A 20,945-nucleotide genomic window follows, 5' to 3' on the forward strand; every position below is an offset into this window, starting at 1 on the left:
TTTCATGAAACAGCAGCAGCAAGAGATGGCAAGTGTTCGAAAGTCTCTTCAGTCCATGTTACTCTGATGACTCTTTGAAGAAAGAACTTGAACCTAAGTAATATGATACAATTATAACATTAGCTAAGATGTATGTCTTTAGTTTAAAAAGTCTAATATAAATTAAAACAGCTTTAATCATTAGCTTAAATACAAGACTGCCTTTTTCTTGTACTTGACTTACTTTGACTTCCAAGTAAAATCCAGTTATGTGTCTAGCAGCTATTCCTAAATTATATGTATCAGGCTTTCAGTTCCTCATTTGTAATGGTGAATTTTTCTCTTAGCACAGTCAATTAAGTTTGATCAATAAAGATAATTTAAGTTCTGGCTTCAGTGTATCTCTATCAGTCCCCATAAGGCACAAAGCACAAATATGTACAGAGGTTCTTTTCTTTTCCTTTTTTTTTTTTTTTTTTTTTTTTTTTTTTTTAGAATGGGTCTTACTCTGTTGCCCAGGTAGATTTTAAACTTCTGGGTTCAAGTGATCCCCTTAGCTTAACCTCCCAGGTGGCTGGGACTATAAGCATGCACCACCATACTGGCTTAGGTTAATCTTAAAAATCCCCACAAAATCTATTTTACATGTACATCATTTTCTATATATTTAATTACACAGCCAATTCTAATGAAAAGATTTCAGAGGAAAATAAGATATCAGAAGAAAATCTTTTGAGATTTAGTATCATAGGATAACCTGATAAATCATTAACACAACTGAAAAAGATTGATAAAGTTTTAAGACCTGGGTTTATGAATGTATCATTTTCATAAAGATATCAAAATGTCATTTAATTGGATTTGGTCCACAGTTAAATGACATATGCTCTTAGTAATGATTAAGAGCATATTATAAACATAGCTAATTGCTTATGGTTTAAATATTTCACAAGTCTTCAAGGATAATTTAACTAGAACATCTTTCTGTTTTAATATCAATATATATGGAAGTTTGATTTTGTATTCATGTCCACAAAGTTAATTTTCTTTTAAAATACACATTTTTAATTTTTTACACAGAAAAACATGAAACATTTGATTTAATATTAAACTTTGAACATTTGTTTGAAATAAGTCAGTTAAAACTACTTTTTGCTGAAACTGCTTTCAATGAATCAGGAAAAAAGACAAAATAGACATTAGAAGGAAAGGAACAATTTTCTTTTTTCCCATATTTTATTTTATTTTTTTATTTTTTTGGTGCTGGGGATAGAACCCAGAGGCTTTCTAGAAAACCTCTGGGCTATACTCCCAGACCTATTTTCTATTTTATTTGGAAACAGGGTCTCACCAAGTTGCTGGGAGCCTCACTAAGTAGCTGAGGCTGGCTTCAAACTTGTGCAATCCCGTCTCAGCCTCCCAAGCATGGGGAGTACAAGTGTGCATCACCATGCCCGGCTCTTTTCCCATATTTTAAATTCTAGTTTTTGCCCTTTATTTTTAAGGTTTTTCAGAGTTTTAAAACCAAACTACACAGCTTATCTTTTAAAATATACTGGAAGAAATCAGTCCTCCACTATTAGTGACTATTTGACGTTAAGAAGACAGTTTGGGTATTCCAACTTCTAAGAAGGTCCTTATTTGAGAAATTTTAGCAATAGTGTCTAAATATTCCAGAGTGTGTTCTGTCTACCTAACATACAGTTTTCTTACTAAGGAATATCATCTTCTAGTCTTTTCGAATATGCCTTTTTCTTAGGCTAGAGATAGGATTATTTTATCACATGGCATATGGCCTATAGAACTGATATAGAATGTTGGAAATAGGAAAAAATAGAAATAGGGTCAGAGGAAATCTGATGATTTGTATCAATATAAGTATTTTCAAAATTGGGAATAAGAATAGAACCTAATTACTTAGTAGTTGAATAACTTATCTTCTGATATGCTAAAGGAATATTTTTGTCATGTTTTTATAAGTTACTAATTTGTGTGTGTGTTTAGTACTTGAAATTGAACTTATGAGCATTCTACCTCTAAGATATACCCCTCTTTTGAAGTTTTTTTCTCTCGCTAGGTTGCTGAAAGTCTCTTGCTAGGTAGCTGAGGCTGTCTTTAAACCTACGATCCTACCGTCTCAGCCTTCCGAGGTATTGGGATTACAGGCATGTGCCATATAATGGCACCATGCCCAGCTTAATTCTCTTATACACCAACATTTTTAGCTACTGTTCTGTTTTTCATAAAATGGAATATTTAATGTCTACTTTTTTTATAACAAAATTTTAGTTCAGAATAAGAAAGTTAAGTTCAATATAAATTTTCATATGTTTTCCTTAACTGGTACAACAAATTCTTTTTACTAAATACAAATTATAAAATATTCCCATAGCCCTTTTAAATTCTAGTTGGTAGCCTAAAGTATTTTCTTTTACACCACAGTAATTGACATACCTTTTGAAAAATGACTAATATAAAATGTTTACAATACTATAAGCCACGAACTTATACAGTATTATGTATGAGCTAGCTTTTAGTGTTTAGCAAAATAAGCATAACTCAAGATGGCTAAAGTTTGTTCTGCATTTTTATGTAATTCTTTGACAGTGAAAAATCCCAACTTGCCTGATAAGTATTTTGTAGAAACAAAGTAATTGCTTTTAGAACTTAAGAGTTCAGTTTCTTATTCTCAGGACTGAAATTTCTTTGGTTTTTGGTCTTGTTTTTAATTAACGTATAGATGATTACTCTGATAATACTTTGATAAAAAATTTTTATGATACATAATGAGGGCTTCATTACTGAAATTGACATACTAGAATCTTAAGGACTTATAATTTATATTAAAATGTAACCTTGTTTGACAGCATACTAGCCTCCTGCATTGGGGGATTTCCTTCACACATAGGTTCCCCTAACTGCTTCTCCTTTTTCCTTGGGCTATTAGTCAGTCAATATGCTTGTGAACCTGTTCAGGTGCTTGATATGAAGTCTTGAAGATATGTAGATGAAGGTGTCTTGAAATTTGAAGGCACAAAGCACTAAAGTATATTATCATATCAAATGAAGAAATGACCTTTGGAAGCAAAAGAGAAAATATAAAATGAATTAAGACCTCTTTTTTCATTAGCATTTTTATTGGTGCATTGTAGTCATACATCTTAATGGGGTACAAATAACCAATCTTTATTCTAAAGTTGTAGTTATTTTTCTGTTCCTCTCCACCCAGGTGCAAATGTTCTTAATCCAGATTTCTTAACGGAAAGTGTTACATTTTTATTACTCTCATGTAATTTCATATTTGGATCTCATCATAGTCTTCTGGAATATGCATGGTATTTCAGTTACAGAAGCTGAGGCTCAGAGAGGTAAAAGAACTAAACCAAACTAGAAAAGCTCAAAAGTATCAGAATCCAAGTCTCCATATTTTTTCAATGTAAGGTTTCTTTTGGTAAACTTGGATATGTTTTATCAAATAATTAAATATCCTTCATTTAAAAAAAGTGTTTGAATTTTTAACACCTGATATCTAATTATTGATTTTTCAGATATTTTTGATAACCTCTAATTGTTTGGGTTGTTTTGGAGCCACAAAATATTTAAAGCAACAAAATATTTAAAGCAATTGCTCTGATTTTTAAACACGTTTTAAAATATTGCCTGAGCCAGGCGTGGTGGCACACACTTGTAATTCCCCGCGCTTGGGAGGCAGAGACAGGAGGATCACGCAGATGTCGAAGCCAGCCGTGCTGACTTAAGAGACCCTGTTTCCAAATAAAAATATAAAAATATAGGCCTGGGAGTGTAGCCCAGAGGTAGAAGGGCTTCCAGGAACCCCAGCACCACCAAAAATAAATAAATAAATAAATAAATAAATAAATAAATAAATAAATAAAATACTGCCTGAAAACTCTCATTGTTCCTCTCAGAGGATTAAGAATTATACTTTACCACCATAATAAGAATAGAAGACTTGAATGGGCTGTGAATGAATATTACATTTTTAATTTACTCCAGGAAAAGTATAATACTTTACAACTTAGTGAAGGAACATCAAATGTACCCTAGTGGACCATACACAGATAACAGTTCTTTTAAATACCTAAAGCTAAACTGGGTGTGGTGGCACACACTTGTAATCCCAGCATTTGCTTGTGATCCCAGCATTTGGGAGGCTGAGATGAGGACTATGGTTTGCAGACAGCCTCAGCTACTTAGTGAGGCCCTGTTTCAAAATAAAGAAAAAAATAGGGCGGGGGGTGTAGCCTGGAGGTCGAACGCCCCTGGGTTCTATCCCCAGATCCGCAAAACAAAAAAACCCAAAAAACCTAAAGCTAACAATAGGGTGAGATTATCTGATTTATCAAAGGGTTTACTGCAAGGTTCTTTTAACACATGTTTTTATGACTAATTTGGTAAATGCCAGGGAAATCCAAAGATAGGGCTAAATGTTGCAAAATTATTTAAAATGACCATTAAGCCAGGTGTGGTGGTGTACACCTGCAATCTCAGTATTTGGGAGGCTGAGACAGGATTACAGGTGGTGGTGCACACCTGTAATCCCAGTATTTGTGAGGCTCTCATCAACCTACTGAGACTCTGTTTCAAAATAAAAATAAATAGGGCTGAGGGTGTAGCTCAGAAGTAGAATGTCCCTGAGTTCAATCCCAGTAACTACCATCCATGCGTGTGCGCACGCCTACACACATTAGTTGAAGATATCTAATGGTAAAAATATATCTCAATATAAATAAATACATAATATTTGGTGCTGGGGATTGAACCTGGGTGGCATTCTCCAAGAATGCCCCAACCCTGGCCCCCTTTTTTGAGACAGTCTCACATTATTGCTGAGGCTGGTCTCAAACATGTGATCCTTTTGTCTCAGCCTCCTAAATACTGAGATTAAAGGTAGGTACCACCATGTCTGGCTTCAGTATAAAAATTTAGTGCATCATTTATCCAATTTTGTGATTGTTACCTGTAATGACTTTTCCTTGGATGGGTAAAGTGTCTCTCCCTAGCACCATACTTTTTTTTTTTTAGAATTGGGGGATTGGACCCAGGGAAATTCTACCTCCAAACTACACCTCCAGTCATTTATAATTTTTTTTATTGTGAAATAAGGTCGTGCTAGGTTACTGAGGCTGTTCTAGAATTTGCAATCATCCTGTCTCAACCTCCCAAGAACTGAGATTACAGGTATGCACCACCACGCCCAGCTCATATTCCATATTTACAATAAATTTGAAGCCAGGTGTGGTGACACAGGCCTGCTTGTATTCCAAGACTCTGTTTCAAAGAATATATAAATATAAAGGGTTGGGGGTGTATCTTTGAGGTAGAATGCTCCTGAGTTCAATCCCCATAACCACAAAATATAACTGAATAGAAATTAATATATGAATTATTCACATCCTTTCTTACCTCTAAGCTACATCTCCAGCCCTTATTTTTATTTGGAAATGGTCTTGCAAAGTTACTGAGAACTTTGCCAAATTGCTCGGGCTGTTGTTGAACCTGCAATCCTGCTGAAGCCTCCAAGTACTGGGATTACAAGCAAGTCCCACTATACCTGGCTTATATCCCTTTTTAAGCAGGATATCATCAGAATTTAACCTCTGCTTGATGACTAAATCATCATCACTAAATTACACTCTCCACAAGGTTTCAGAGTTTTATATTTATTATCCTGTATTATCTATTATGTCACTTCCTCAATATTAACTGACAGGTCCTGACACAATAAGTGCCCACTTTTGCTTCCCTAACCCCATCTAATTGGCTTTTTATCTTCTGTAAGCAGGGACTCATTTTAATAGGCATGATTAAGTAAAGTCAGAAAATCCTTTGGGCAGAGATAAGTGGTTTTTTACATCTTTGTTTTGCTTTGGGGAGGGGATAAAGATATTTTAGGTACACAGTTCTGTTTCCAAGGATTAGGTGGTTGGAAACCTGACTCCAGATATGTTGGCCATTTGTATACACTGTATAAAATGATTCACAGCTTTAAAGAAGTAATTTTAAATATTCAGAAACATTTACTGTATATAGACTAAATATTGAGGCATCTGATGTCTCATTGAAATGGCTTATAAAAATGTGATCCAGTAGCCAGGGCGTGGTAGCGCACGCTTGTAATCCCCACGCTTGGGAGGCTGAGACAGGAGGATCACGCAGGTTCGAAGCCAGCCTCAGCTACTTAGTGAGGCTCTTAGCAACTTAGTGAGACCCTGTTTCCAAATAAAATATAAAATAGGTCTAAAGTATAGCCTGGAGGTAGAAAGCCTCTGGGTTCCACCCCAACTACCACACACACACACACACACACACACACACACACACACACAATGTGATCCAGTATCTGTTAGAAAAAGCATAAAAGCACTTACCATTGCTATCCACAGAACAATATATTCATCTACAAAATTATTAAAGTACTGGTCTAAAAACAATAGACCTGGCCCAACAAAGATGGTGTCTTGAAGATACAGTTCACTTTTGGTCATGTGAGCTATCTGTAAAAAAAAAAAAGTAAAATACTTTCACTATTTTAAATGTTCTAGTTCTTATTTTTAGAAAAGGATTTTGACTTTTTTTGACTAGAAAGACAAATCTGACATTTGGTACGGAAAGACTTATCTATACATTAAACTCATAGATAGCTTATTAAAAATGTTAATGCTAGCCGGGCGTGGTGGTGCACACTTGTAATCCCAGCATTCGGGAGGCAGAGACCAGAGGATCGCAGTTCGCAGACAGCCTCAGCTACTTAATGAGGCCCTCTGCAACTCAGTGACACCCTGTTTCAAAAATAAAACCCTAGCCAGGCGTGGAGGTGCACGCTTGTAATCCCAGCGCTTGGGAGGTGGAGACAGGAGGATCGCGCAGGTTCGAAGCCAGCTGTGCTGGCTTAGTAGACCCTGTTTCCAAATAAAAAATTATAAAAATAGGTCTGGGAGTGTAGCCCGGAGGTAGAAGGACTTCCAGGAACCCCAGTACCACCAAAAAAAAAAAAATAAATAAATAAATAAATAAATAATAAAAAATTAAAAAATAAAAACCTAAAAAATAGTGCAGGGGGGTGTAGCTCAGAGATAGAATGCCCTGGGTTCCATCCCCAGTACTGCAAACAAACAAACAAACAAACAAACTTAAATTCCTTGAGATCAGAAAGTTGTAATTGATAATTACAGCTAAACAAATAAAAGAACTGAATAAGACATTAACTCATTATAATGTTACTTAGAATAGAAATATCTATTTATTGTTATCTGACACTACAACGAAAACCCTATGACTTATATGAAATAGTTTCCAGCTTTGTGTTTGAGGATTAAGTACAATATTTATACCATGAATTATAAAAGAATTCCTTACCACTAATTTTTGTACAACTTTAGCAAAGACACACCCAAACATTAGGGTATACAGACAGGGATGTTTTTCAAACAAATTGGTTGCTGACTTTTTATAGATCATTATTGCCAGTATAATAATCAATCCTATGTGGAGTCCAGGTGACAAGACACTGGTACCCTAAGGGATTAAAACACAAATCAGCATCACATCTTAACACCACATTTATTACAATGCAAACATTTTCTGAACATCTATTTTGTGCAAGGAACTAGATACCTTAAAAAGATTATGTAATGTATGGCCTAAAGGAGTATATAAGCCTTAGTTGTGCTGACTTTTGAAACTTCCACAGAACCCTAAGGTTATCCAGATATAGTGCTACAAATATATGATTCTAATTTTATTTATGCACATGTTTTAAGCTAATAAACTAAAAATTAACAATGTATTGCTGGGCCTGGTGGTATATGCTTGTAATTCTAGCATTTGGTAGGCTGAGACAGGAGGATTGTAGTTTGAGGACAGCTTCAGCTACTACTTAGTGAGGCCCTTTGCAACTCAGTGAGACACTGTTTCAAATTAAGAATAAAAAATAGGCTGGAGGTATAGCTCAGAGGTAGAATGCCCTTGGGGAAGTTCCATCCCCAGTACTGCAAAAAAAAAAAAAATAAGAACAATGTGTTTTATTATATATTATAACCTATTATATTCTATATTATCATTATGGTGAAGGACACCAATATGTGGACCATCAAGTTAACATAGTTTTGTGAAGATGCTGAAAAAAAGCTTATCCTGCCAATTCCATAAAATTTTTCAACCAGTGATTAGGAAGACTTTAATTTTGCCCTGGTTTTTCTCTATATCAATACCTTCTCATCCCACTCTGTTTTGCACTTGCATTACAAATATCCTTAGGAGTCAGGTGTGGTGCCGCACACTTGTAATCCCCACGCCTGGGAGGCTGAGACAGGAGGATTCTCAGCACTGCTTATTTTATTTATTTTTATTTACTTACTTACTTACTTACTTACTTACTTATTTATTTGTTTGCGGTACTGGGGATAAAACCCAGGGGCATTAAACCTCTGAGCTACACCCCCAGCCCTATTTTTTTATTCTTTATTTTGAAACAGGGTCTCACTAAGTTGCAGAGGACCTCACTAAGTAGCTGAAGCTAGCCGTGAACCTGTGATCCTCCTGTCTCTGCCTCCCAAGTAACTGGGATTACAAGTGTGTGCCGCCATGGCCAGCTCTCAGCACTGCTTACTCTAAACAAAATACTGAACTCAATTCAGGTTTAAGGCTTATTAAATCTAAAACCACCATTTAAATGTGTTCATTAAGTTGGGTGTGGTGGCACACGCTTCTAATCCCAGCATTTGGGAGGCTGACAAGGAGTATCCTGATTCTCGGCCAGCCTCAGCTACTGCTTACTGAGGCCCTCCGCAATTCAGTGAGACCCTGTTTCAAAATAAAGAGCAAAAGATAGGTCTGGGGGCATAGCTTGGAGGTAGAATGCCCCTGGGTTCCATCTCCAGTACAACAACAACAACAACAACAACAATAAAATGTGTTCATTAAAAGACTCATATTTGTTCATAAACTTGATATATTTTAAGTTATAACTTACTATAGAGTAATATAAAATTATATATATAATGAATACTACATAATAAATTATAAAACTTTAGACTAATAGTTCTTTATCTAGCTTGTTTTTTTTTTAAAAATTATTTTGGTACTGGGGATTAAACCCAGGGGTATTTCACCTCCAAGCCACACCCCCAGCCCTTCATATTTTTCATTTTGAGACAGGTTCTCACTAAATTGCTGAGGGTCTCACTAAGTTGCTAAGGTTGATTTTAAACCTGTGATGCTTCTGCCTCACCCTCAACCTTCTTTTCTTCCCCCAAAGGCTGTTTTTAAAATGCTTTTGTGCTGTGTTTATAATTTTTTTTTATATCAGGGATTGAGCCCAAGGGTATTCTACACCCCCAGCCCTATTTTTTATTTTTTATTTTGAAACAGGGTCTCACTGAGTTGCAAAGGGCATCACTAAGTAGCTGAGGCTGGCCTTGAACCTGCGATCCTCCCATCTCAGCCTCCCAAGTACTGGGACTACAAGTGTGTGCCACCACACCCAGCTTACAATGGATTCTTTTTAAGATACTTCATTTCCTTCCCCATTCTTGGGTTTTGGTGTATTTTCAAATAATCTTATAGCTGGTTATAAGAAAATTTATAATAAATTAATACTAAAAAAATACTGATAATGATGAAATTAATGCCTTACTGCTATAGTAGATCCATTCTTGCCAACACCACCATGGAGGATAACATGGAAATAATTTGAACAGGAAAATATTGCTCCACTTACGAATCCGAGAATTGTAAAGATCTTCAATTTCATTTCTAGAATTGGTATCTTTAGGGGTAGAGGAGAGAAACAAATCATTAAGAAAATATAATTTCTCTTCCAATTAAATAGTAAAGAAAGAAACATTATGATATGGCACTGTATAATAAGCCATCCTTTTCCTTGTAATCAAGCCTGAATTTCTAGAATGTAAGACAAAAAATTTTCTGGAACTGGTTTATTCATTAAGGAACAAATGAATTCACCAAATTGGTTTAGTCTATGCATATAATTGTAATTAAATATTTAGGTTTACCTAGATTAAACATGAAAAAGGATAGTTCACTTGAATTTTAGTAGACCCCAAAAGGCAACATCACGGGAAAGGCGACACTATGGTGTGCACTGTAAATGTGACAACTATGGTGTGTGCATGCAGAACATTGGTGTAGGTAATATCCAGAGTTAAATCTCCAGTGATATATTTACCTGTTGATCAAATACTGTTCAGGAAAACTTCCAAAGGCAGCAAAGGATTTAAAAAACAGTAACAATGAATTGCGGGGAACCATAGGCTATCATATTTTGAAAATACACTTTGAAAAACTATATCAAAGTTTATGGAAACTATACATTAGCAATAAACTTTAGAACACATAAAAAGTACTCTCATTGGTGAGAATAACCAAGTATATTTTCTTGCTATGATCTTGTCAAAAAATTGAAAGGAACAATTTTAAGATTCAATTCAAAATTTAAGACAATCACACCTGACAATGGCTGTAGTTACCCAACTGGTCCACGCTCACCATCTTACGGATAGTAGATGAGCAGCTACCACAAAAGACATAGCATCCCCCTAGTATATTATACGGACCTATGATAGCATATCCTTGCTTCTATTGTTTATGCTTACATGGTAAGAAATATGTCTTGAGGAATGTACCACTACTTTAAAAATATGCTGAAAGTCTATTTCTTTCTTTCTTTTTCTTTTTTCTTTTTGGTGGTACTGGGGTTCCTGGAAAGCCTTTCTACCTCCGGGCTACACTCCCAGACCTATTTTATATTTTTGAAACAGGGTCTCTTATGCCAGCGCGGCTGGCTTCGAATCTACGCCATCCTCCTGTCTCCGCCTCCCAAGCTCAGGGATTACAAGCGTGCGCCACCACGCCCGGCTTGAAAGTCTATTTCTGAGCCAACTGATAAGTAGAGTCCTTTGCAATTCTAATAGCCACAGGGAAATACATACATTTTTAAACTTTTTTTACAGCAGTTTTAGTCATAGCAAAACTGAGTGGACAGTACAGAGTTCTCATATACCTTCTGTGATTAAATATTTCCTCTCACAAAGTTTCATCTAGATCGTGACAGAATCATGTGTTTCTTCCTAAAATTTTTTCCTAAGCAAAGCTTGAGTTTTTATCAGTGACCTCATAAGAGCCAAATTTCATCAAAATACAGAGGTCACCAACTAAGTAAAATTAAAAACATTCATTAATATGGAAATATTCATTGCCAAGTAGATTTTTAAAAGACAACCATTTTTCTTTTCTAATATTCGGGGATAAATTTCAAACATAATTGACTGAAATTAAGAAAAACTGTTTATCTATCTCTTTATTGTGATTAAACTGGGGATTAAACCTAGGGGCACTCTACCTCTGAGCTACACCCCCCAGGCCTATTTTTAATTCTTTATTCTGAAACAGGGTATCATTAAGTTGTGGAGGGCTGTACCAAGTAGCTGAAGCTGGCTGTGAACCTGTGATCCTCCTGTCTCAGCCTCCCAAATACTGGGATTACAAGTGTGTGCCCATGCCTGGCCAAAAAACTGTTTATTTTTTTAGATAAACTTTGGCCTGGACAAGGTAATATTGGTGGTTTCTTTTTTTTTTTTTTTCGGGTCTGGGGATGGAACCCAGGTGCATTTGACCTCCGAGCTACACTCCCTGTCCCATTTTTTATTCTTTTATTTTGAAACCAGGTCTCACTGAGTTGCAGAGGGCCTCACTAAGTAGCTGAGGCTGTCCACGAACTGCGATCCTCCAGTCTCAGCCTCCTGAATGCTGGGATTACAAGCGTGTGCCACCACGCCTGGCTATCTTTTTATATATGTATATGTGTGTGTGTGTGTGTGTGTGTGTGTGTGTGTGTGTGTGTATATATATGTATATGTATTTTTATATATGTATATGTGTGTGTATATATATGTATATATATATGTATTAGAGAAATCGAGTTATTATTTTCTATGTACCAAAATATTCATGCATGGAAGAAAATAACATTATAAGGTATATAGGATATTAACATAAAATGAACATAAAAGATTAATGGAATGAATTTTAAATACAATGCCAAGGATTTCTGAAGATTAACAATACATTTTATCCTAAATATCTTAAGTCCTTAAATATATATTTAAATACTTGGATCTGCCAGGTGTGGTGGCACACGCTTGTAATCCCTGCGCTTGGGAGGCGGAGACAGGAGGATCGTGCAGGTTCGAAGCCAGCTGTGCTGGCTTAGGAGACCCTGTTTCCAAATAAAAGTATAAAATAGTCCGGAGGTAGAAGGGCTTCCAGGAACCCCAGTACCACACACACAAATAAATAAATAAATAAATACTTGGATTTACCGTATAGTCCCACATTGTTGCTCCTCCAAATGTGGTCAACACAAAGACAGCCACTAAAACTAACTGAATCTCAGTCACATCCACTCTGGAGAGGAAAGAAAAGCACAGACAATATATAAGTAAGATTCCTGACTGGAGGTTAGTTAATCATATATTAAATACTTTACTTCCATCACTGAATTTTCAACTAACTATACTGAATGAAAATGACAACAGAACAGCATGTGCTCGCACATAGGTAGTTATCAATATGGGCAGAGGGATAAAACTTTTATGGCATGTATCAAATTGCTAATAGTTGTTGAGACTACAGAAGACTGATCCACTTTATATACTTCTGCAAAGTTTGGACATTTTTACAATTACAAATTATTCTTATAAATTAGAAGACAAACAACCAAATGATTTAGGGAAAATTCTTAAACATTTCTAAGTCAATTTCACTTAGAGAAAATTCCAACAGCTAGCTAGCTAGCTAGTTTGTTTGCTTTCTTTTTCTTTCTCTCCTTTCTCTCCTTCCTTCCTTCTTTCTCCCTCTCTTTCTTTCTTTCTTTCTTTCTTTCTTTCTTTCTTTCTTTCTTTTCTTCTTTTGTGGTACTACAGGTGGAATCCAGGGGCATTCTACCTCCAGCTATACCACCAGCCCTGTTTTTTATTATTTATTTTGAAACAAGGTCTCACTGAGTTGCAAAGGGCCTCACTAAGTAGCTGAGGCTGTCCGCGAACCGCGATCCTCCGGTCTCAGCTTCCCAAATGCTGGGATTACATTGTGTGCACCACCACACCTGGCAGCTTTCCTTATTAAATTGCTAATAGTCACTATATATTTTTTGTTTTCATAGACATTTTTCCCCTATACATAAACATGTTTAAGTTTTTCTAAAGAAAATGCTAATTAAACAAAACCAGCCCCTCTAGTCTGCATTTTCTAGAAGCTAACGAAACCTTTTTTTATGGTTAATAAAAGTTTATTGAACTCAGGGTGTAGAGGCTAGGAAGTCCTAGAGCACACATTTGGTGAGAGTTTTTTTTTTTTTTCCTCATCACTGTATGGTGGAGGACAACACATAGGAGCCAGCAAGAATACTGGCTCTGCTATTCCTTCTTCAAAAGCTTCTAATGCCAGCATGTGATCCTCTCATCCTTCTCATTTTGCATAGTTGAATTTTTACCTGGATTTCTTATTCTATGGTTCTTGATTTGTATGTAAGGAATCAGCTAAAGGCCATTTTCCTTTATAGCTTTCTTAAACTAATTCAGACCATAGGTACTTTCTCCTTATTTAGGATTCCTTCAGTAATTCTGGAAACCTAAAGTAAGTCATGTCATACTTGATATGGACTCTATTAGCAGTGTCATGGAAATATTATCTCATCTCTTTAATATAGTGTACTATGTAGTTCCTAAAAAGGAGCCTATAGCCTATGTAGTTCCTAAGCGTGGTGGTACACGCTTGTAATACCCGTGCTTGGGAGGCTGAGACAGGAGGATCCCACAGGTTCGAAGCCAGCCTCAGCTACTTAGTGAGGCTCCCAGCAACTTAGTGAGACCCTGTTTCCAAATAGAATAGAAAATAGGTCTGGTAGTATAGCCCAGAGGTGGAAAGCCTCTGGATTCCACCCCCTGTACCACACACACACACAAAAAGAGCCTATACTATCTTAGATGTATTCCATATCCTTCCACAGTATACAACACATAGCTGGAACCACTGTTCCAAGCTGCGGTCATTCAGAGTGTGGGGTCTGAAGGCAACGGCTTGAGTTTTAATCATGCTCTACCACTTACTGGCAGCGGTATTTGTAAGGTGGAGGCAAGACCCACCTTGCTTGCAGTGCTAATGTGAGGAGCAGAGGGCATAATGCCTGTAAAACACCTAGTACAGTGCCCAAAACGTGCAGGTGGCCAGGAGGTGGCAGCTGCAGTGATTCCATCATTTGGAATCAATGTAAAAACTGCCTAAGACTTCCCTCTGCTAAATGACCCAAACTTTTGAGCTTTTCCTCTTTCATTTATTATCAGAATTTTTTTTTTTCTCAGAGTTACTGTTTCCTTTATGCAGCAAGAACGTGGGGCTAAAAGAATTAGCAGAAAACAAAACAAGAAACAGCAGACAAGAGAGACCAAAGCTGAGAGTGACTGATGGCAGGTCGTTCTTCATGGTCCAGGCAGAGACGGGCTGAGAGCGGGGAGGGAGAGCAGCGTTCCTGCCTTGTGCACTATTCCTGGGTGACTGAGAAAGCAGAGCCAGAGGCGCAGGTGTCATCTGGCGTGGAGCTGCAGCATTTACGGGCTGCTACTGCGTGATCTTACCGACTGTCAACAGCAGCTGGCTGTCTCACAGTCACGGCTGCTGGTGAGGGTCGTCAAGGGGAGCCCCCTTCTGGGGCACATGATGGTCTGACCAGAAAAGACCTCTAACTTCATATCACATTAGGGTGGTTTTTATTTTTTTTAGGAGTAAACTGATCCTTATTTAAATAATGTATATCTTTTTTTTTCCTTTCTTTTCTTCCATTTCTCTTATTTTTCCTTTCTTTTCTCTTCTGCAGTCCTGGGATTGAACCCAGGGATGTTCTACCGCTGAGCTACATCTTCAGCCCTTTTTTTACTTTTTGAGATAGGATTTTGCTAAATTGACTGGTTTAGCCTCAAACTTGCAATCCTCCTACCTCAGCATCCCAAATCTCTGGGATTACAAGCATGTGTATATCCTTTTTCTATAATATTCAAATCCCTTCTTTTCTTTTTCTCCTGTCTATTGTAAGCTTGGGCTAATGAATAAATTAGAGAATGAGATACAAATAAAATTATTTTTATTTTCCAGATAATGTATCTGTAACATGAACACATTAAACTTACATTAATATATAGCATTTGTGGACACCCCAGTAAATTAAAATAATTTAAATTACTGCATAAAGATTTGTCTCCCTTATAATGGACAAATGCCATATCCAATTATGAAAACGAATTATATTTCTAAATGTTTAACTTAAAAAGCATACTTACTTTCCAAATCTCAACACGCCTGAAACGTAAGTCTGCCAATGAGCACAATAAAACATGAACATCCCAACAAAAGAGCAGAAAAACAACCAGTCGGGATGAGTTCCTAAGCGTACAGCAATTGACGCTCCAAGTGCCATGAATACTGAAAGAAACAAGGTTTAAGAATCATAAGAATTAAAAATAATGAAATAATTGCCTCAGGATGTTCAGAAATAAATTAGGGACAAAATCCTGGTATTAAAATAAGGTACATTTAACAAAATAAAATTTTTTTGCAGTACTGGGGATGGAAACCAGGGACATTCTACCTCAGCTACACCCCCAACCCTATTTTTTATTCTCTATTTTAAAACAGGGTCTCACTGAGTTGCAAAGAGCCTCACTAAGTGAGGCTGGCGGCAAACCTGCGATCCTCCTGTCTCAGCTTCAATGCTGGGATTACAAGCGTGCGCAATATTCTCCTCCTCCTCCTCCTCCTCCTCCTCCTCCTCCTCCTCCTCCTCCTCCTCCTCCTCCTCCTCTTGCTCTCCTCTCGCTCACTCTCTCTCTTTTTTTCACAGTACTGGGATGGAACCCAGGGGCATTATATCTACGAGCTACACCCCCAGCCCTATTTTTTAGTCTTTTTATTTTTGAAACAGGGTCTCACTGAGTTGTGCAGGGCCTTGCTAAGTAGCTGAGGCTGTCCGTGAACCACGATCCTCCTGAGTGCTGGGATTACAAGCATGTGCCACCACACCTGGCACAAAATGAATTCTTGGACACACTTTTTAAACATACTGTGCAAAACTGCCCCCAAATGAATACTTCTACAATAAAATTGACTGCTCAAACAGTTCTGCTCATTTTGGTTTTTAAGATATCAGTGAAAAACAAAATTATACGAATAAAACACTCTAACTTATTTACCTGTGGAAAGAGAGTCACACCCATGGTCAAAAAGCTCCCCTAAAGGAGAACAAGAGTTTGTTCTTCTGGCTTGTTTCCCATCGATAGCATCCAGGGACTGGTAGATAAAAAGTCCCAGTCCACACAAAAGGTATGTCCAGTATGGTGCCTAAAAACACATGTAAATGATAAAGACTGTTAAGTGACCACAGGCTAGGATATGTTTGAAAATAGCTCAACCTAAGCCAACTGACCTGCTTCCTTAAGTTTATGTCTTATATCAGTGTGTCATAAAGATCATTAATAACTTGCCTTCTACAGATGAGAATTAAACTGAGGCGTCAAAATCATCTGGGTAAGGGTCGCAGCAGCTCCACATTGTGAGAAACATGAAGTTTCATGGCTGAGCAAGGGTTGGGACCCTGATCATGATTCCTGCCTGCCCCCTGACGTGTGTGTGCATGTGCATGTGTACGCGTGTGTGTGTGCACGTGTGTGTGTGCGTGTGTAAGGGTACTGAAGGACTTGCTAACTTGCTAAGGCTGACCTCAAACCTGTGATCCTTCTGTCTTAGCTTTCCAACTACTGGGATTTCAAGAGTACAGCACCACGCCTAGCTTATGGCTCTTTTGAATATAATTTAATTCATATGTGGCACAGATCTGAAATTACTGATGAAGTGTTTGCGGTGAAATAAAACCTTAATGCTAACTGAAGACCTCGGTGTCCATTCATGATGGCCTATCAGGGGCTAGATTTACCCTCCCACCTTATATAACTAGAAAGGTAATAAAAATAAATGAACCAACAGTTCCTTAGACGAGGCAGACAGCCTGGTATTCCTGAGGGAGGGGAAACAATGAAATGTGCCCATATTTGCTTCAGAGGCTGTGTCCAGGCCACAGAGCAAGACGGGGGACCAAAGAGAGTCCAGTGACGTGGCTGTGCTGAGGACACGCCCGCTGGTGCTTAGGAAGGTCAGGCAGCAGAGAAGAGGAGAAAGCTGTGCAGAGAGGTGCCACAGAGGGTATCTTTGAATCTTTAGCCGAGAACTGTGCCAGAAAGAGAGAAAACTAATAATGAAGGAGACAGGAAGAAGTACCAGAGAATAGAAAGTCAGACAATTCTTCAGGCTCACCTGAGGCTGGGAATCATTCAGTTCCCCTAGGCAGGGCAGGGGATAGAATTTTCAGACATGTACTACCTTAGCAACCTGGTCATAACTTAGTCCTATACTAAAAGCTTTTCCAAATGGCCCTAACAAAACTTAAAAAACAGCCTTACCAGGATCCAGTTAATTTTCAGTACCTTACCTACAGCTAGCATAAGGTATTTCTTATAAATATGTTTTTCTTTCTCTGGGACCTATGGAATTCTGGTAGCAAAATCATTATGAACTATAGTTTTGGAGTTAGATCCAGGGTATGCGGGTGTTTTTTTTTTTTAACATATGAGAATATAAAATGTAGACTCTTCTCAGTTGTAAAATTCAAAAATTTCCCCAAGACTATAGCTTTGATTTTACATTTTCCCTCTTCTTTTTATTACATTTGTCTGTAGGAAAGGCCCTCAAGGGCAAGACCATGAAAACATTTGTTTGTTTTTGAGATCCTAGGGATTGAACCCATGGGCATTCTACCTCTGAGCTACACCTCAGCCCTATTTTTTTATTCTTTATTTTGAAACAGAGTCTCACTAGGTTGTAGGGGGCCTCACTATGTATCTGAGGCTGGCTGCAAACCTGAGATCCTCCTCTCTCAGCCTTCCAAGTACTTTGGTTACAAGTATGAGCCACCATGCCCAGGTCACTAAAAACTATTTTAACATTCAAATACAGCTAGGTAAAAACTAGTTCTAGTTGCCGAGAAAGCCATGGTGTGTAGACTAGTGGTTTAAGTGTTAGCAGGGTCCGATGAAGAAAGAAACCTCACAAATACCCAGTTGTCTCTGAGAGTTCAAGAGAAAAGTGGACTCAAGTTCTTTGATCAGAAATAACAGATGCAGGAGAGGACTTCCGGGAAGATGGCGACCGAGAAAAGCAGGGCTTAAGAGCTCCGCTAACAACAAATCTCCATTACCACAAAATCAGCGCCTTTCATAGCCAGAAAACACCATCACCAGAGAAACAAAAAAATCACCAGGCTCCAGAGAGAAAGCGGACTGAGAACAGAGCCACAGAGGAGATAACCGGCCTCACGCCCGAGGACGCGGCAGACGCGGAAGCAGCGCCACACTGCCGGCGGCACAGGCGAATTCACGGGACGGCTACAGCAAGCAGAGGTGAGCCGCTGCGGAACAGCCAGGCGGGATTTCTCGGCACAGAGAGCATCTAAAGCTTCCAGTGGCCGAGCTCAGCACACGCTGCAGGGATTCAGAGTGGAAATCAAAACCAAGAAGAAAAACTTCAGCCCCACAGCCAAGGGCGTAGCAGCGGCGCCATATTGCCACCGGCGGCAGAAGCAGCGAATTCAGCGAGGCCAGTACAGCTACATCTGCATACTCAAGAACAATGAGTCAAATTGCGGGCCACAGAGGACAAATCCCAGTACTGTACTCCCTAGGAGAGATATCACACCATAGGAGAATGTGCAACCTGGCACCCCCCATAGTTTAAAGCAGCCTCTATCGACTCTCTGGGTCGGAGACTCTGTGATACAACCCAGTAAAGGAGTAGTGGGGTCTGAGATACTACTGACTCGAGATCCAGAACACCTTAAGTGAAGTCATAGTGACCCAAGGGAAGAACCCAGAGAAGGCACAAACCTCCGAAATCATGGGAAAGAGGAATAATACTGGAGCAATGAATGCCCACAACCCCACAACATCAGAACACGATAAAACTGAAAATCAGAGATTTCTAGAAGATCAAATCAGGAAAATAACTGTAGAAGTAATAGAGGTGCTTCGAAAAGAACTCAGAGAGAGCCAAAAAGAGATAAAGGATGCAATTAATGAAGTAAAGGCCTCAATTCAAAGCACAAACAACCGATTAGAACACATGGAGAACAGAATCTCGCTCTTAGAAGATGAGCAATCAAAAAATGAACGCATAGTTTCTAATCTAGAAAAAAATATCCGACAGCAGGAATCTGATATTGAAGAAATATGGGCCCATTTTAAGAGAGATAACCTAAGAATAATTGGAATAGAGGAGGGAAAAGAAAGTGAAACCAAAGGGATCAACAATCTCTTCAAGGAAGTAATAGCAGAAAAATTTCCAGACATAGAGCAAGAGGTTGATACACAGGTCCAGGAAACTTATAGAACTCCCTTTAGACAGGATCGGAGAAGAGGATCCCCACGCCACATAATTGTCAAAATGACCAATGTGGAAGCCAAGCAGAGAATCTTAAAGGCAACAAAAACAAAGGGCCAAGTGACATTCAGAGGCAAACCAATTAGAATCACTCCAGACTTCACAAACCAAGTCATGAGAGCCAGAAGGCCTTGGAGTAACATATTCCAAACTCTGAAAGAAAACAACTTTCAGCCCAAAATTTCCTACCCAGCAAAACTTTCTATCAAATTAGATGGAGAAATAAGAAGCTTCCATGACAAACAGAAACTGAAGGAATTTATGTCTTCAAAACCAGCACTAGAGAAAATACTCAAAGAGATTAACTACAAAGAAGAAATGGGTAACACACACCAGAACCAGAGAAACAAGAGTTTCCATCCAACAGACAACTAAGATTGGTTATCTGTGGAGATTCACTATTTATGTTAGTCTTTTCCCTATCTCTAAATGGTATTGTTTGCCTTTATTGTTGTTAATTTTTAGGATTTCTAGTTGGAATATTAATATACCTTCAGATATAGCATTTGGAAATATTTTATCCCATTCTATTAGTAACTTTTAACTCTGTTTACATTGTCTTTGGATATATGATATTTTTTTTTTATTTTTTAGGGAGTTTGTATACTCTTCTGTTGCCTGTGCCATTGAAATCATATCCAAGAAATCACTGCCAATTTCATTGTTGTGAGGTTTTATGACCCAGATTTTCTCCTAAAAATTTATAGTCTTAAGATTTATATTTAGGTCTTTTATCTATTTTGAGTTAATATTTGTATATGGGATTAGGTAAGGGTCCAATTTTATTCTTTTCCATGTAATTATTATTTTTCAACAATATTTAGTTAAAAGATTATTATTTCCACCACCAAATGTTCGTGGTAACCTTGTCAAAAATAACTTGACAATATAGGGAAGAATTTAGCTCTAGGCTTTTATTTAACTCCAATGGTTTATATATCTGCCTTTAGAATAGTACTACACTGTTTCAATTATTGTAGCTTTATATGGTTTGAAATCAGAAAATATATATCTTCTAGCTTTGTTCTTTTTCAAGATCGTTTTGGGTATCTAGAGTCCATATTCAATATTAGGATAGATTTTTTTTCTGAAAAATAAATATATAAATATATGATAGTTTCACCTAAAAAATAGAAAAAAATATTCTCTGGTAAGAAAGAAAGCAAAAAGAAATATTGAAATGTTATCTTTAAGTCATCAAAAGCTTGGTATCAGACAAATGAAACTGTTATGTGAGATTATCATTTTTAATTTTGGATAAATTGCCATAATACTAGATGTCAACCACTAAGCCAAGCATGGGAGGGAGGAATAGGGAGAGAATGGGGTGGGGATTGGGTGGGGGCTGACTGGGCAAAGTGTGCATATATGTCTACAAAAGTATGTAT

The 20,945-nt window shown here is 37.6% G+C and overlaps 1 protein-coding gene across 1 annotated transcript in view; it reads right to left on the reverse strand.

Moving 5' to 3' along the window:
• Positions 1–48: 48 nt before the first annotated feature.
• Positions 49–20,945, reverse strand: part of CHPT1 (choline phosphotransferase 1) — a gene marked incomplete at both ends in the record, with an annotated part of 33,614 nt that continues 12,717 nt past the window's right edge. Inside the window, 8 exons of the mRNA XM_080706238.1 lie at positions 49–93; positions 2,948–3,055; positions 6,372–6,497; positions 7,360–7,518; positions 9,638–9,769; positions 12,342–12,426; positions 15,354–15,495; positions 16,263–16,410. Coding sequence (XP_080562364.1) covers positions 49–93; positions 2,948–3,055; positions 6,372–6,497; positions 7,360–7,518; positions 9,638–9,769; positions 12,342–12,426; positions 15,354–15,495; positions 16,263–16,410 — 945 coding nt within the window. The remainder of the gene's footprint in view (positions 94–2,947; positions 3,056–6,371; positions 6,498–7,359; positions 7,519–9,637; positions 9,770–12,341; positions 12,427–15,353; positions 15,496–16,262; positions 16,411–20,945) is intronic.

This window comes from Muscardinus avellanarius, assembly GCF_963383645.1.
Source record: "Muscardinus avellanarius genome assembly, chromosome: 11".
NCBI lineage: Eukaryota > Metazoa > Chordata > Mammalia > Rodentia > Gliridae > Muscardinus > Muscardinus avellanarius.